Genomic DNA, 15,085 nt, shown 5'->3' with positions numbered 1-15,085 from the left:
GTACAACAATGCGATACACAGTAAAGGACTTATGTCTACATACAGCAGCATATTTTCTTATTTCCTAGAAGTTATAATAGGTCTATTTATAAGTTCGTGCGGTTTTACAACAGATGGCGTAACTTGATTATTATTCCATCGATCCACATTTCCAAACATTCATTGGAGAGCTACTGTCGTAAGGCACAAACGTCAGTATAAGTTTTTTATTTGAAGCGTAAACAACAATATTTTTACCACACTTGAAAATGTCGAATTTCGTGCCAAATAATGTGTTTTTGCGGGGAATTCTTCTTCATTATTTTAATATGAAGAAAAAAGCAGCCGAAAGTCATCGTATCTTGGTGGAAGTTTATGGTGAGCATGCTCTATCTGAGCGAACGTGCCAGAAGTGGTTTGCACGCTTTAAAAGTGGTGATTTTGGCTTGGAAGACGAAGAACGCGAGGGTGCGCCGCCAAAGTTCATGGATACCGAATTGGAGGAATTGCTCGATCAAGATCCGGCTCAAACGCAAGAAGAGGTTGCAAAAACTTTGGGAGTTGATCAATCAACCATTTCCAAACGTTTAAAAGCCATGGGAATGATCCGAAAGGTAGGCCATTGGGTGCCGTATGAATTGAAGCCAAGAGACGTTGAACGCCGTTTTATGGCATGCGAACAACTGCTTCAACGGCACAAAAGAAAGGGTTTTTTGCATCGAATTGTGACTGGCGATGAAAAGTGGGTCCATTACGACAATCCAAAACGTCGGGCAACGTATGGATACCCTGGCCATGCTTCAACATCGACGTCGGCGCAGAATATTCATGGCCTGAAGGTTATGCTGTGTATCTGGTGGGACCAGCTGGGTGTTGTGTATTATGAGCTACTGAAACCGAATGAAACGATTACGGGGGATGTCTACCGACGACAATTGATGCGTTTGAGCCGAGCACTGCGAGAAAAACGGCCGCAATACGCCGATAGACACGACAAAGTTATTTTGCAACATGACAATGCTCGGCCACATGTTGCACAAGTGGTCAAAACATACTTAGAAACGCTCAAATGGGATGTCCTACCCCACCCGCCGTATAGTCCAGACCTTGCACCATCCGATTACTATCTCTTCCGATCGATGCAACATGGCCTGGCTGACCAGCACTTCCGTAATTACGATGAAGTCAAAAAATGGATCGATTCGTGGATTGCGGCAAAACCGACCGAATTTTTCACAAAGGGAATCCGTGAATTGCCAGAAAGATGGGAAAAAGTAGTAGTAAGCGATGGACAATATTTTGAATATTAAATTTGTAACCATTTTACGTCAATAAAGTTTCAAATTTCGAAAAAAACCGCACGAACTTATTCATAGTCCTATTATCATAACTGAAAAACTGTTGATGTAGTTAATAATAATAATATATTAAAAAAAACGATTTGACAAAAGTCTACGTACCGTTCAATTAGTTTAAAAAAATGCATTTATTTTAAAACTAGATTTTGTGAATACCCTAGTATTTAGTAGGTCCTCCACCATTAGCAGTCACTGAAGGTGTTGATCCAACTAGTTGGGTAAGCTCTTCCTGCGTCGAAGTTTTCGCTCCAGAAGCTCCCAAACATGCTCTATTGGATTTCAATCCGGATTCTGCGGTGGTGTATTTAGTTGTCTGGGTGTGTAATACACGAGCCCTTCTTGGGGAATTAGGATCATTGCTTAGGGCCATTGTCTTGTTGTTGTTGTTCAGCAGATTGCGTCAAATGTTGTTCTACCATATTTTTATATTTATGTCAGTCCATAGTACCTTCAATAAAGGCAGTGGCGTAACTAGGGTATGGCAAGCAGGGCACGTGCCATGGGCGCCACTCTAGGGGGCGGCGCAAAGTGACATCTCAACATTGTATATTCAATCGCGATTTTGAACTTCAGTTTTAAATAAAGATACAAGAAGTCAGGATAGTCGACTCTGTAAACTGTATACTCGCCAGCGAGAAAAACTGAAACGTATACTATCCGCGCCCCTCTACGCTGTTTAAAGTCAAACCCGGTTTAGCTGATGGCTGCCGGTGACTCGAAAAACTTCGAACAGCGTGGAGGGGCGCGAGCGCGACGAAGAAAGCAGTGTGTGCGATCGAGAGAAAACACCGAGGTGGGAAACGAAGGAACGCCCGACATTTTACGTCTTTGCATGCAATTAACTTGCTACGTCACGGCACTTCTGGGGTAAACATAGCCTTCGCTCAGTGTTTTTCATCCTCTTTTTCTCAATACAGTGAAATATTGTTGAATAGTTTGATTTTTTGTCACATTAAGATAAAAAGTGTGTAACGAGCCACCATTTCGGTGAGTATTCATATTTATCGAAGAATATCTTTTTGCAGGGTGGGCCATATAGCGTTTGCTTTTTGAACCACCTATTTTTTTGAGAATGGTAACACAAATGACATGTCACATGTGTTCATAATTTACCTAAAGGTTTGACATTTACGAAATGGGACGCTATACGCTTGAACAAAATTGGGAAATATTGAAAACCTATTTCCAAAGTGGTGAGTCTTCTTCTTCTTCTTTTCTTTTCACATCGGTGGCTACGTCAATAAGCAAAATTGTCGGATTTGGGGCTCAGAAAATCCACACGTTACTGTAGAGAAGCAAATGCATCCACAACGACTTACTGTTTGGTGCGGTTTTTGGTCTGGCGGCATCATCGGGCCATTTTTTTTTCAAAAATGAGCGAGGAGCCGCGGTTACAGTAAATGTCGAGCGTTACCGTGACATGCTCAACGAGTTGCTTCCAAAAACTGAAGAGGATGACATGGACGACATTTGGTTTCAACAGGACGGTGCAACTTGTCACACTGCCAAAGTTGCACTCGAACTTTTGGCTACCGTTTTTGAAAACCAAATAATCAGTCGAAATTCCGACATCAATTGGCCGTCTCGGAGCTGTGATTTAAGCCCGTTGGACTATTTTTTGTGGGGAGCCGTTAAGGACAAATGCTATGCGAACCATTCAGAGGCGATTGATGCTTTAAAACACGAAATCGAAGTTGCCACTCATGAAATTGGAGCCCAAACAATCGAAAATTTGCTTAAAAATTGGGTTGATCGAATGGCCTCATTCATAAATGACAATGTTCAATCTTCAAAATAAAAAAAAAAAGTTTGAAAAAATATTAATTAGTTTTTTTGTTTATAGCCGATTCAAAAAGCAAACTTTACTTGGCCCACCTTATATTTGTTATATGATATCCATAATCACTAATTTTGGAAATTCATTATCGAAATTGCATTGTGATGGCCAGCAACTAAACAACCGAAAGTTGAAGTATGATTTCTTGATTTTGCTGGGATTTTGAAATAAAGTACTAAACCGCATTGACCGCGTTCAAAAGAGGCTGCTAGATCACACGATGAATTTTCACGATACTGCTGAAGATTTGAAGGTTCATCAAAATTATTTCGAAAATGAAAGAGAGGCCATCGTTGATAGTTCACTCGAGGAAGGGATACTATTATGTCAAAAATGGGACATTGCAACTGAAAGACGCCGAAGAAAAATAAAAAATATGGATGGTGAGATTGCGATTGATGCAGGTTTGAGTGCCATCGAAGAAATGAAAAGGGTCTTGAAAAAAAATAGTCGATTGACTATTTCAAGAAATGAACGGAAGATTCGAACGGTGGAATGAAATCGATGAAAAATTTGAATTCCTTCTCGATGTCAAAGGTCTTATTTATCAGGAAAAATAATACGATCTTAAAAAAAAAGTGCAACGAGTTAGGTCAATTCTACGTGAGTGATATTGATGGAAATAAACTTTTCGAAGAAATTATTGACTGCAGGATGTTGCTCACGAGCCGAAAAAACACCATTTCAAGTCCAGAAACAACGCCAGATGCAGCTGTAACTCTCCAAACCATTAGGCTACCACCGCCACGCTTGACGGTATAGAATTTTTCATTTCCATATTCGCATTACTTTTTCTCCATATTTCAGCACGGAATATATTGAACTTTGGTTCATCACTAAATAAAACTTTAGACCAAAAAGCCATTCCCTTGCCAATATGCACTCGTGCAATCTTAAGCCGAAGGCGACAATTTTTTTCTGAAATCAGAAGTTTTTTACGTGGTGTCCTGCTGAAATATCTGCTATTATTAAGACATCTTTTAACAGTTCTTGGATGAACACTTTTTTCGGATGTTATTAAGACATCTTTTAATAGTTCTTGGATGAACACTTTTTCCGGATGTTTCGACGATATGTGGGACCAATTTCAGAGCACTAATTCTCGGATTTTGGTCGATTTCCCTTAAAATGGAGCTTATATCCCTTCTGGACAGGCGGATTGGTAGTTTTTTATTTTCAAACGAGCTCATACGAATTATCACATGCATGTATGTATGTATGTATGTATGTATGCAACGACAATTTATAAACTGAAATTTTCCAATAATGGTACTTTACAGCTACTTTTTTAATGCTTGTTTTGCTTCCGGGAATCAAATTAGATGGATGTATATAGACTTTTGTCATATCGCTTTTTTGTTGTTTTGTTAATTTTTTTGTTATAAGTCAAGAATAATAATTTAATTTTTTTTTTAATTTATGAATAAATATAAATCATTGTATACTTAGGGGAATAAGAAATTATGCTCAGGGAAGTAAGAAAATATGCTGCTGTATGTAGACTTACGTCCTTCAGGTTTCACAGAAAATTAACCACCCTTTTGGAAGATTTTTATTTTTGGCACTTGTGAACTAGACAGCTGCAGTATTGAAATATATAAGCAATGGAGTGCGTGAATGTCAAAATAAAGATTTTCATCTCTCAAAAAATAATTTTTTAGTTAGTCAAAAGTAATATAAAAACCAAATTGATGATTAAGTTAGGGCAACCTTGTATTATAAACAGTTATCGTGCACTGTTTGTGAAGACCCTTACTGAAATTTTCGATGGAATATTTTTATAGAACATTTTCACCCCCCATCGACTCTATAAACTTAATATTTTTTAGATTAAATAAAAATGCGATTTTTCAAAATTACCCAGAAATTGCCAAGAATTAAGAAATATTTGGTAAAAATGCTCCGCAAAAATAAGCGCCAGTAAATTTTATTACAGATTCCGTAAGACAATATCAGTGGCAAATACAGTTTAATACGAGTTTCTTCAAACAATTTAGATCAACTTGGGACATTAGGCGAAAAACTGCTTTCCTCTTTAATAATTTCTATACAGCTTACTTGCCCTTTTTTAAGCCTATTTTGTGACGCCGTGTTGCCAAGTGAAACGAAAAATTATTTATGCAAAGCAGAATGCCGACTTCGGCCTCTGTAATTAAAATAAAAATAATTTATAGCGACTGTTGCAACGATAGCCCGCCTCATGATGAGTAAAGTACATAGTTAAATAATAGCAGCTAATCAGTAGAGTATATTATGTACATACATATACATACATACATACAAAAATATCTAATAGTTATGTACACAACAAAAACCTGCGGCTACCTTACGAACTCGTTACAACCAGAAACTCGCTTTCTCACACACAAATGCGAACACCAGCATCGAGTGCCAACCGGTAGTGCTAGCGATAACGCCAGTTGCTGCTGCTGGTAAGCACATTTTTAGCGAAGATTCATTTCCGCAAAAGTTAGGCGTGGATTAGCTTTTTCTTCAGTTGCTGCCTGCAGAAATAATTTTGTACGACTTCCTTTTTTTTATCATTATTTTTGTGCCGTTGTTTGTAACATCTGGAAAGTAATAAGTTTGTCGAAATAAACTGGTTTACAAGTTCAATTCATGCCGGTTAGTTTCAGGCACACAATAATTACATTAAAAACATTTTAATTTACATATATGAATGACCCTCAAGTTAATGTCAGCCTCTATTTTTCTCGACTGCGAGAGTTGTGGCGGTTAAGGGGTTACATACGTCCAGAATTTTCAAAAAATCGATTTGCTTTTTTTACAGATTATTATTCTTTATAGTTTTAGGCGCATTTCTGTGGAAGTTGATTGTAAAAATTCCGAATAGATACAAAGTTATGATAGAAAATGTAACTGCCCGACGAGAGTTTGATACGCACAGGTAGCTGTCCTTCGTTTGAGGCAGCTGGCAGTTACTACTCGTTCTTCTCGAAACTACTTTTTCCGGCACGATTATCATGTAGAACTCATACAGTTTTTAATATTTTTTGATGCGATATTTTTTTTTAAATATTCATGTTTTCTCCTATAGTCTGTCGAGCCAGAGTTTTGATATTTGTATTAAAAAAATTTATAAACATAATCAAAGTGTGACATTTATGACGTCAAATGCTTACTTTTCTTAAAATGACGAAAATTGCAAAATTTTTCGAAATTCAAAAATTCGGATGACATACTATACAGCTTCACTTTAAAGGAAGTTTTTTACTCTTCACAGATCCCTCCACACTTCAAGGAGAAATGACCCATGGGAGCAACTTTTTTTTCAAAGTATTTTGGGTCACATAATATTTTATATACTAATTTTCGTAAAGAAAAATTAAACTAAATTTTATTATAAAATTTAAGTACTCATAAACAATGTACAAATTTATTTTATATTTATTTCTGTTGTTACTTCTAAAAGCAGTTTTACTTTTAGCGCATTTTTGGCGCCGCTGGACGTATGTAACCCCTTAAGGATCTGTACAAATGTATGTATGTGTAGGTTCATATGTTCATATTAATATGTAATTCTATGAAATTGCCCATCTTTTTCACGAGGATTGCCCATAAGTTACTTGTCAGATAAAGTTGTAAATTCTTAAAAAGACGGTGTATTATCGAGTGAATGCTCCGTCCACTCCTACTTCCTATCTTTCCACGGTTCCACGGTGGCATTTTCTGAATAAAGAGGCTTTTGCTATGCTCAATCGGAGAATATTCAGCACTTCTGGGCTTAGATATTCTCGATTACTATCAACAGACCAATTGGGCTCATTTAAAACTGAAGCTGGTATAATCTCGATACTTCGACTGAGACGTGAGGCGCAGAAGTATTCAAAACAAAGACAATTTTGATCGGACTTTACTTTTATGGGATGTTTTTTAGGTGCATGAGAAATATCGATATCGATGGTTTGACAGCTGAGAGTGGCAAACTGTGTTGTCATTTCTATTCAGTAAGGTTTGGCAAGTCTTCATAAATAGTGTAACGCCAGAACAACGCTTACAAATTGTGGAAATTTACTTTGAAAAAAAAAAAATTGTTCTATTCGTGAAGTTCATACTCGTAGAGCACTGGTGGCATTACCAGTTTTAAAGTTCGTGCACTTACGATGAACAAATTTAAACATTCTTTTCTAATATATCTATTGACGTTGTGACATTACCCGATTATATAAAAATTAAAAATTTTACGCCTCTATTGAAAAGCCCTTTACACGTATTATAAAGTCGTTGCTTTCCCTTCAACGGCTCTCACGATTTGAATGGCTATTTTTATTTAGATAAAAGTTTAATTTTGAAGTTTGAAGGTTGCCACTTATTCTAAATTACAATATATACAAAGGAAATGAAATATGAATATATGGCTATCGAATGAGAAGTATTCTAGGCAACTTAAGTTTAGAAAACTTCCTTACTTCTAATACAAAATACATATATATATTTAATTAATAAATCCAAGAAACGGTGGGAAAAGCTTTAATTGGAGTAGAACATGGAAGAAGACTACATCCTGGACAAAACTGATGTTACTTGTCATGTCCGACCGACTGTCGCAGTTCCTTCTGTCACTAAGCAGAAGGGACTTCAGGCGGTGGGAAAAGCTTTAATTGGAGTAGAACATGGAAGAAGACTACATCCTGGACAAAACTGATGTTACCTGTCAGGTCCGAACGACTGTCGCAGTTCCTTCTGTCACTAAGCAGAAAAGACTTCAGGCAGCTGGTTGGAATGATGACGGGCCACTTTCTATGGGCGAAGCAAATGGAAAATGTGGGCATCTCAGACAGTGCACTCTGCCCAGTATGTGGAGAGGAGGATCAGACGGTGGACCACTTTCTCGGCTTGAGGTCTTTGGCACTGATGTGTTGAGAAGCGACCACTTTGGCACCACAAGATTTACTCAGATTTCTTCGGAGGTGGGGTAGATATAAAGAAAATCAAAATGGCAGTACAATGGACTTAATTGGGTCTGAGTGCTGTACTTGCCGGCCTGTCCCGACAAAAAAATAAAAACAAAAACATCCTACCTAAATATTGATTTAATTAAAAATATAAGTAAAGTGTTGCTTCTTGCCGTTTGAAATGAGTTATTTTCCCACTTATGGTACACACAACTTTGATCAAATAGAAAGGTGACTTTCTAATTTAAACTTCGTGTCAAGGTTGAGCTGGTTGGCGCTCTTCCCAAGGGTATGGTAGGGGCCCACTAATTTCAAAGTCCCTCTCTAATTCCCAATAAGGTGAACCCATTTCGTTTTTCGGATAATCGAAGAAATACTGTGGATGACTGCGATCGAGTCTGCTGGACAACCAAACAAATAAGAGTTTAGAAAGCACCTCGTTTCTGCAACTGTGACAGAAGTCATTTAAGGGGAAACCCAAAACGTTTTCCATGTGTTCCCATTACGCACTGCTCGGCGATGATACCAATCGACATACTATTGGAAGGCCTGTTTAGTTTGATGAGGGATCTAGTTCTTTCTAGGTCACATATGTGTAACTATATTGATCTAGACCGACCTGATCTAGAGCTTGCTTGAGCTCAGTTTCCCCCAGAGCTTGACTGATTTAAGCATCTCCAGGTATCTGGACAAGGCTTAACCAGCTAATTAAGAATGTATCTACACTCAATTGAAAGAAATATTATTGCACTTATAGATCTAATCACAGCTTAACTGTCAGAGTAGATAGTGATCGGTTGAGCTGGAACAAACGAGTTCCTTATCCACAACTCAGCTTCTTTTATAACTATTATTGTTGTTATGACTGTTTGTGCACTGCGATTGATCAGCCTACTCAAACAGTCTTGTAACTATTAACTCGGGTCGAAAAACGCAGCTTCCCAAGTATATTTATTGTTTCGTTATTCCATTGTTTCGACGTGGCGTATGAGTGATTTTTCCTTGTGAACAAAAGTGCGACGTGTGATGAGCTTTATGAAAATATGCAACTTCGAAAAGTAAAATACAAGGGTCAAGGTCAGTATTACCAGAGAAATTTCAAAGTTGTAACTGTAGACTATCTGTATTAAACCTTGTCACCACAGATATCTATGGCGAATTCCGGGCTAATTGTAACGCAGTCAGACTGAATTAATGCCTCCGCTGGAAATATTTAAGATTTAGGCAATCCTAAAATTCTTGCGTACACATAGGGAAATAGATTACACTGCTCCACCATTATTTTTTGAAAATAATTTTTCTTTTGATCCAGGCCCATTGGCTGCTGATTTAATAATAAAAACTACGAAAAAAAAGAGGCCGCGTTATGGGTCAGAGACTCGTCTGTTGCAGCAAAACCGAACCCAAGTCTATTGCAGTGTCTTTGAAGCTGAATTAACAATAAAAATTAATAAAAGAAAGAGGCTGTGTTGGCGGTCGGGGACTCGTCTGTCCAGCACAACCAAACCCAAGTCTATTGCAGTGTCTTTCAAGCTGAGTTAATAATAAAAATTAATAAAAGAAAGAGGCTGCGTTGGGGGTCGGGGACTCGTCTGTTGCAGCAAAACCCATCACAGTCTGAGGGTAACTTTTACTACCTCAACTCGTAACTTGTTGGAGAGGGAACGATGGCGAAAGCAGCACTGTATGAATGTGATCTAATGGATGTGAAAAAGAAGAATGAAAACTTAAAAAAATACTTAAATATATAAAGAAGCATAGCTGGATCAGCGTATTGGCTTTCTAGTAGCTTTTCGTGTTCTTGCTCTTTTTTTTAATGCCGATTTAACATTAGGAGACACAATAAGACTTATACAAATAATATGTAGAAGACACAATTTCTACAGCTAAGCTCAGAAAATAAAATCTAAAGCAGGCGTTACGTTCCCTACAATTTGAGGCCCCTGTTCCAGTCTGTAATTCTCGGCTAAAGCTAATTAATCTAGAACCGCTAGACAAGAAAAGAGCGGACATTCTCACTTTCATTTATTTTCAGTGTTGTCAATGGCATCGCCGACTGTCCAGTTCTGCTTGGGCGGATAAGCTTTAATGTTTCACAAAGAAGTCTTCGCAATGCTAACCTTTTATGAGGAAAACTTTAAGACTAAATATGCGAGTAATGCGCCCATTGCTCGCGCACTTTTTTTTCCTTGTTCACTCCTCCCGGGAGCATACGGCCTCGACAAGTTTCTTGTCTTGCGTTGGTTTCGATAATCTATTTGATTTCTGTCAGGGTAGGTGATTAGCCTTCCGGTGCCAGTCCTAAATAGTGGGTATGCTCACCTGTCGTTGCTTAGGAGCAACGCCTTCTTACTACTTGGAGCGCAATCTGGGTTTCACATTTTTCTGCCAGAAGGATCGCACAGATGGTTGAGGACTTCGCTAAATTTGGTGTGTCAGCGCTATTACCACTGTTGCCCGCTTCCTCTTGCTGGCGCCAGTGATGCATTGTGTAACTGTGTTTTTGTTTGTTTTAGCATCCACAATGCAGATGTGACGCTGACTATTGTACGGGAGTAAGGATGGAAAGGATACATTTTTTGGTTTGTGAAATGAGATGAGATTTTTTTTTGTTTTTAAAAACAAGGAAAGTAGGTTATTTGGCAATGTGCGAGGACCGTGATTTACTTTGGATTCGAACCCACAACCTCTGGGATGGCAGGCTAATGCACTTACGCTATAAATTATTATCCAATCCCAGCCGGCTTGATTTCGATTTATTTAAAATTAATCAAGTAAAAATTTTAAATTTAGTTGCTTAATATTTATATTGATTGCTAATATTTTAGTTGCCAAATTTGGCTTGTTTTTAATCACATATTTTTACTGCAGATTATTAAATAAATAAATAAATAAATTTATAAATGCCTACGAAACTAAGAAATTGGTAACTCTGCTCAAGGTCTGCTCATTTTCTAACAAAGCGCTCTCTCTCTTCGAACATCGAAATAACTTTAAATAATCGAATTTGCGAGCGAAGCAAACAAAGTTGCATTTGTGGTATAATTCAAATAACATTTGGCAATACAGAGTGCATAAGAAATGCCATAGAAACGTAGTTACCAGTTGTGGCGCTCTAAAAATAAACATAAAATAAATAAAAAATAAAAACTTGAAAACTTACCACAAACATGGCACGACGCTTGTAATGCGCACAACCAAATCGCAAATCTAAATCGAAACTGACAGCGGGTAGCGGCAGCGATGATGAGGCGTTTGTCGTGCTGGCAACATCTTTGCTACCAGTAGCGTTGCAACTGCCGCAAATGATTTGATTATCATTAACTTTTGCTTTTGCTAATTTCGTGTCTGGCTGCTGTTGTTGTTGTTGTTCTAGTTGCGCGCCATGCACGGCATATTGCGGACGCATTACGACATCCATTGTTGCAGCCTTTGTTGAGGTTGACGCTGCAGTTATCGTTGTAATTTGAGTTGTTGCTGTTGTTGCTTCAATTGAAGTATTTGTGAATTTTGCTGCTGTCTTCGTACATTTGTCATGATTGCCGGCGTTGCCACAACCGCCACCACCGCCACCGCCACCGCCATTGTCATTATCTTTAGCACCACGCAAAGCCTCCATCTTCTCCACTTCCGCCACCTTCTCTTGCGCATTCCCGCTTATAAGTAGCTTTACGTTGTTGCTGTGCCCATTGCTATCTACATGGCTGTAGTTGTAGTTGTTATTGCTATTGTTACTCTTGTGCGAGCATGCAACGTCATCAGTTTTGAATGATGCTGGCGTGGAGAGAGATTTGCGTAGCGTGAGCGTTGCCGCTTTCGCTCTTTCTTTCGCTGGCGCTGCTGATGCTGTTGGTTTTATTGTTGTATCCATTACCGCCGCTTTGGCTGTTGTGGCAATTTTCTCTGCTCTCACTTTCGTTGCTGTTTTTATTTCGCTTGCTGTTACTATTTTTATCGTCTGTTTGGACGCCTTTGTAGCGGTTATCAGTTGCTGTTGGTGAGAGGGCGGCTGCTGAAGCTGCTGCTGCTGCTCAAGCTCATTGCTCTCGTTAACGTTCCCGTTGCTGCAAGTGTTGTTGTTCTTGTGCGATTTTCTGCTGTTGTTGTGCTCACTATCATACGCTTCGTCGCTACAACTTTCGTTGCTGTTGTTCGGTGTCTCACACATCGCCCTCAACTGTTTCTTATTATTATCATTGTTGAGACTATTAGGGTTATTGTTGTTGCTGCGGCAGACGTTCGCATTCAACTTATTATGTATATCATTCCGCTGATTATTGTCCATATTTTTGTTATTGCTGTTGTGGTTGTCATTGCATGCTTGTTGATCAGCATACAGTGATGATTTTAAATTGATTTGATTGAGGTCCCTTGTAGTGGATAAAATTTGTTCGGCCTGCTGTCGTCTTTGTTGTTGTGTTTGTTCTTGTTGCTGTTGCCTCACATGCGTTATTGTCGTCAATTTATTGCGAGAATTAATAAACTTCGATGATGCTGATTTGTCAACATCACTTGTTGCTGTCGATTTTGATGTTGATTTGTTGCTGTTGCTGTTGCTGTTGCCTCCGCTCGTTTGGCTATTTGTTCGATGTTGCCCACTATTGTCATTATTGTTGCTGTTGTTATTGATGTTGATGAATTTAATTGCTGTTGAAATCAATTTAGTTGTATCCTTGTAGACAACCGCACCCATCTCCTCGCCAGCAAATGCCATTGTTGCCATCGCACTTTGTGGGACTCTGGAATATTCTTGGGTTGCCGTTGTTGCTACTATCGGGCTTTGACTGCTTGTGGGCGAGCTTGCTTCAAGTAGAAGGTTACTGCTACTGCTTCTGTTTGAGCCCGTTATCGTCGGGATTCTGCTGGCGGCGACGTTTGAGTTATGTGAGTTGGATTCTCTGCGTTTGTGGGGAAAATCTTTTGTTGGATTTGTGCTTTTTGTTGCATTCATGACGCGTGAATGATATTGATGTTGTTGCTTTTGAAAATGTGACTAAATTTAATAATTTTTTAACTACTTATTTGATTTTTGAACTTCGTTTCTTTGGTGAATCGGTTATGTACGTATTTTGCTGTTGTTGTAATAAAATTATTAGGCAAATATCATGCTAATTTGGGCAACTGCGTGATGGACAAAATATCAAAATAACACCACGAAGAAAGAAATTAACAACGAAAAGTAAAATTTCAAACGAAATCGAAGTTTAAATACCCGGCGCACATTTCAAACGCATGTAAACCACTTTGCTTTACTGAAAGTATTTATTGTGATCGTATTATTTTACGTAATATGATTACATGCACTAAATTTAAGGTAGATATTTCAACTTTTTTTCAATTAACAAAAAAAAAACCAACATTTTTTTCTTTATTTTTTAAATATTTTTTTTTATTTTTTAAATATTTTTTCATTTTTTAAATATTTTTTCATTTTTTAAATATTTTTTTTTAATATTTATTTATTTATTTATATGAAATATAATTATAATTAATAACATTACAGTAGCAAGGAAACAAGCAGCTGGGACTATAGTTTTTATTTTATATTTTATTTTGTTTCAAGTCGATTTCACATAACTGACCAGGTATCCCTACACGGTGGCGCAAAATTAATCACTCTATCGGAACATGTATAATTTTTGCTTTACTTTTTCTATCAAATTTGACATTAGTGAAAAAAACCTGTTGCATACGAATTTACAATCAATGGAGCGCGTCAAGATTTCCATCACTTAAAATAATTTTTTTGTTTATTTATTAAAATATCTTTCAAAAACGAAATTGGATGAATCAATAGTTAATACCTAAGTACAATAATAAATTAGGCAATGTTTGTTTTAGCGAAAATCGGATTTTGGCTTCCAAGTGCTATAAAAATTTAAAAATCGAAAAAAAATCCTACAAGGAACATCTCAAGAAATATCTCTCTTAACAAATGCACTTTCACTTTTTCGATTCAGATGATTCTATTGAGAACTTGCGGTCGGTCTCAAAACTAACTCACTTAGGCCAATCGTATGCGATAGCCCAGTAGCAGTTTACCTGCTACTCCTCGTTAAACCATTGTGCTTTAAGTGCGAACTCATCTCATATCATTCAAGAACGATGAGTCGAAGTATCTAAACCTAGCGGCAGGCCCCGCAGGACAGTATTAGAGAAGATCTCTGAGCGACTTTTCCTCCTCCCCATTATTGAAGCTTCTGCAATAGTCGAAATGATGTACGGTCAATCTTTGAGCATTTCGATCTAGAAGACAGTGATAAAGTGGCGCCTGACGTCCCATTTTGGTAAAATTTTTTTTTGGTAGCATTATATGTTAGTTTATCAACCCATCTCGTAATGGCTAAAGTGACAACGCTATTTGTAATACGAAGTTTGTAGGCTGAGATGATGGTTAAGATGCTCTCCTCAAAAATTTTTTTTTAGGTGCTGTTAGATATTCAGGGTCACTGGTTCAATTTTCAATATTTTGCAATGAAATTTTTTTACAAATGTTGCATTATAATATGGAAAGTGACTGTATAAACTAATATTTACGACTAGTATAGCCTAAAAAACAAAAATCACCGAATTCACCTTACCCACTTAACTGGAACTAGAAGGAATGAGCGGAGAAATAGGTCCCTCATCAAACTAGATCGGTATTCCATTAATATGTCAGTTGGTATCATCGCCGAACACTTCTTAATGGGAATACATGGAAAGCGTGTGACGTTCCCTGTAATAGTTTCTGTCGAAGCCAAAGAAACGAGGCGGAAATAGAGAGTATTGCACACTTCCTCTGCCACTGCCCTGCTTTTGCGCAAACGCTGTCTGAGCTCTTACTTCTTTGGATGACGAGGTTAGGTTACGTTACGTTAGGCAAGTTGATTGTCTAAGACAAGACACTCTGTGGCGCTAAGGCCCATTGTGATGCCAGTATTTGATTTCCATTCCCTAACTAAATTACTTAAGCCACTCAGATCTTTTTGAGAAGGTAACTAGTCCCTCCAGTA

General features: G+C 37.9%; 1 protein-coding gene across 6 annotated transcripts in view; it reads right to left on the bottom strand.

Moving 5' to 3' along the window:
• LOC128865181 (rho GTPase-activating protein gacU) overlaps positions 1-15,085 on the bottom strand; it is a 64,320-nt gene that overhangs the window by 35,135 nt on the left and 14,100 nt on the right. For 4 of the 6 annotated variants that reach the window (XM_054105272.1, XM_054105273.1, XM_054105275.1 and 1 more), the window contains exon 2: positions 11,254-13,162. In XM_054105272.1, coding sequence (XP_053961247.1) covers positions 11,254-13,041 — 1,788 coding nt within the window. In that variant the 5' untranslated portion in view covers positions 13,042-13,162. Of the gene's footprint in view, positions 1-11,253; positions 13,212-15,085 lie in introns of all 6 variants that reach the window. The other 2 variants (XM_054105270.1, XM_054105274.1) reach the window with 1 other exon arrangement.

The sequence above is a fragment of the Anastrepha ludens genome, chromosome 5 (genome assembly GCF_028408465.1).
Source record: "Anastrepha ludens isolate Willacy chromosome 5, idAnaLude1.1, whole genome shotgun sequence".
Lineage (NCBI taxonomy): Eukaryota > Metazoa > Arthropoda > Insecta > Diptera > Tephritidae > Anastrepha > Anastrepha ludens.
The sequence above is the reverse complement of the archived record's forward strand: the minus strand, read 5'-3'. Positions and strand labels throughout refer to the sequence as shown.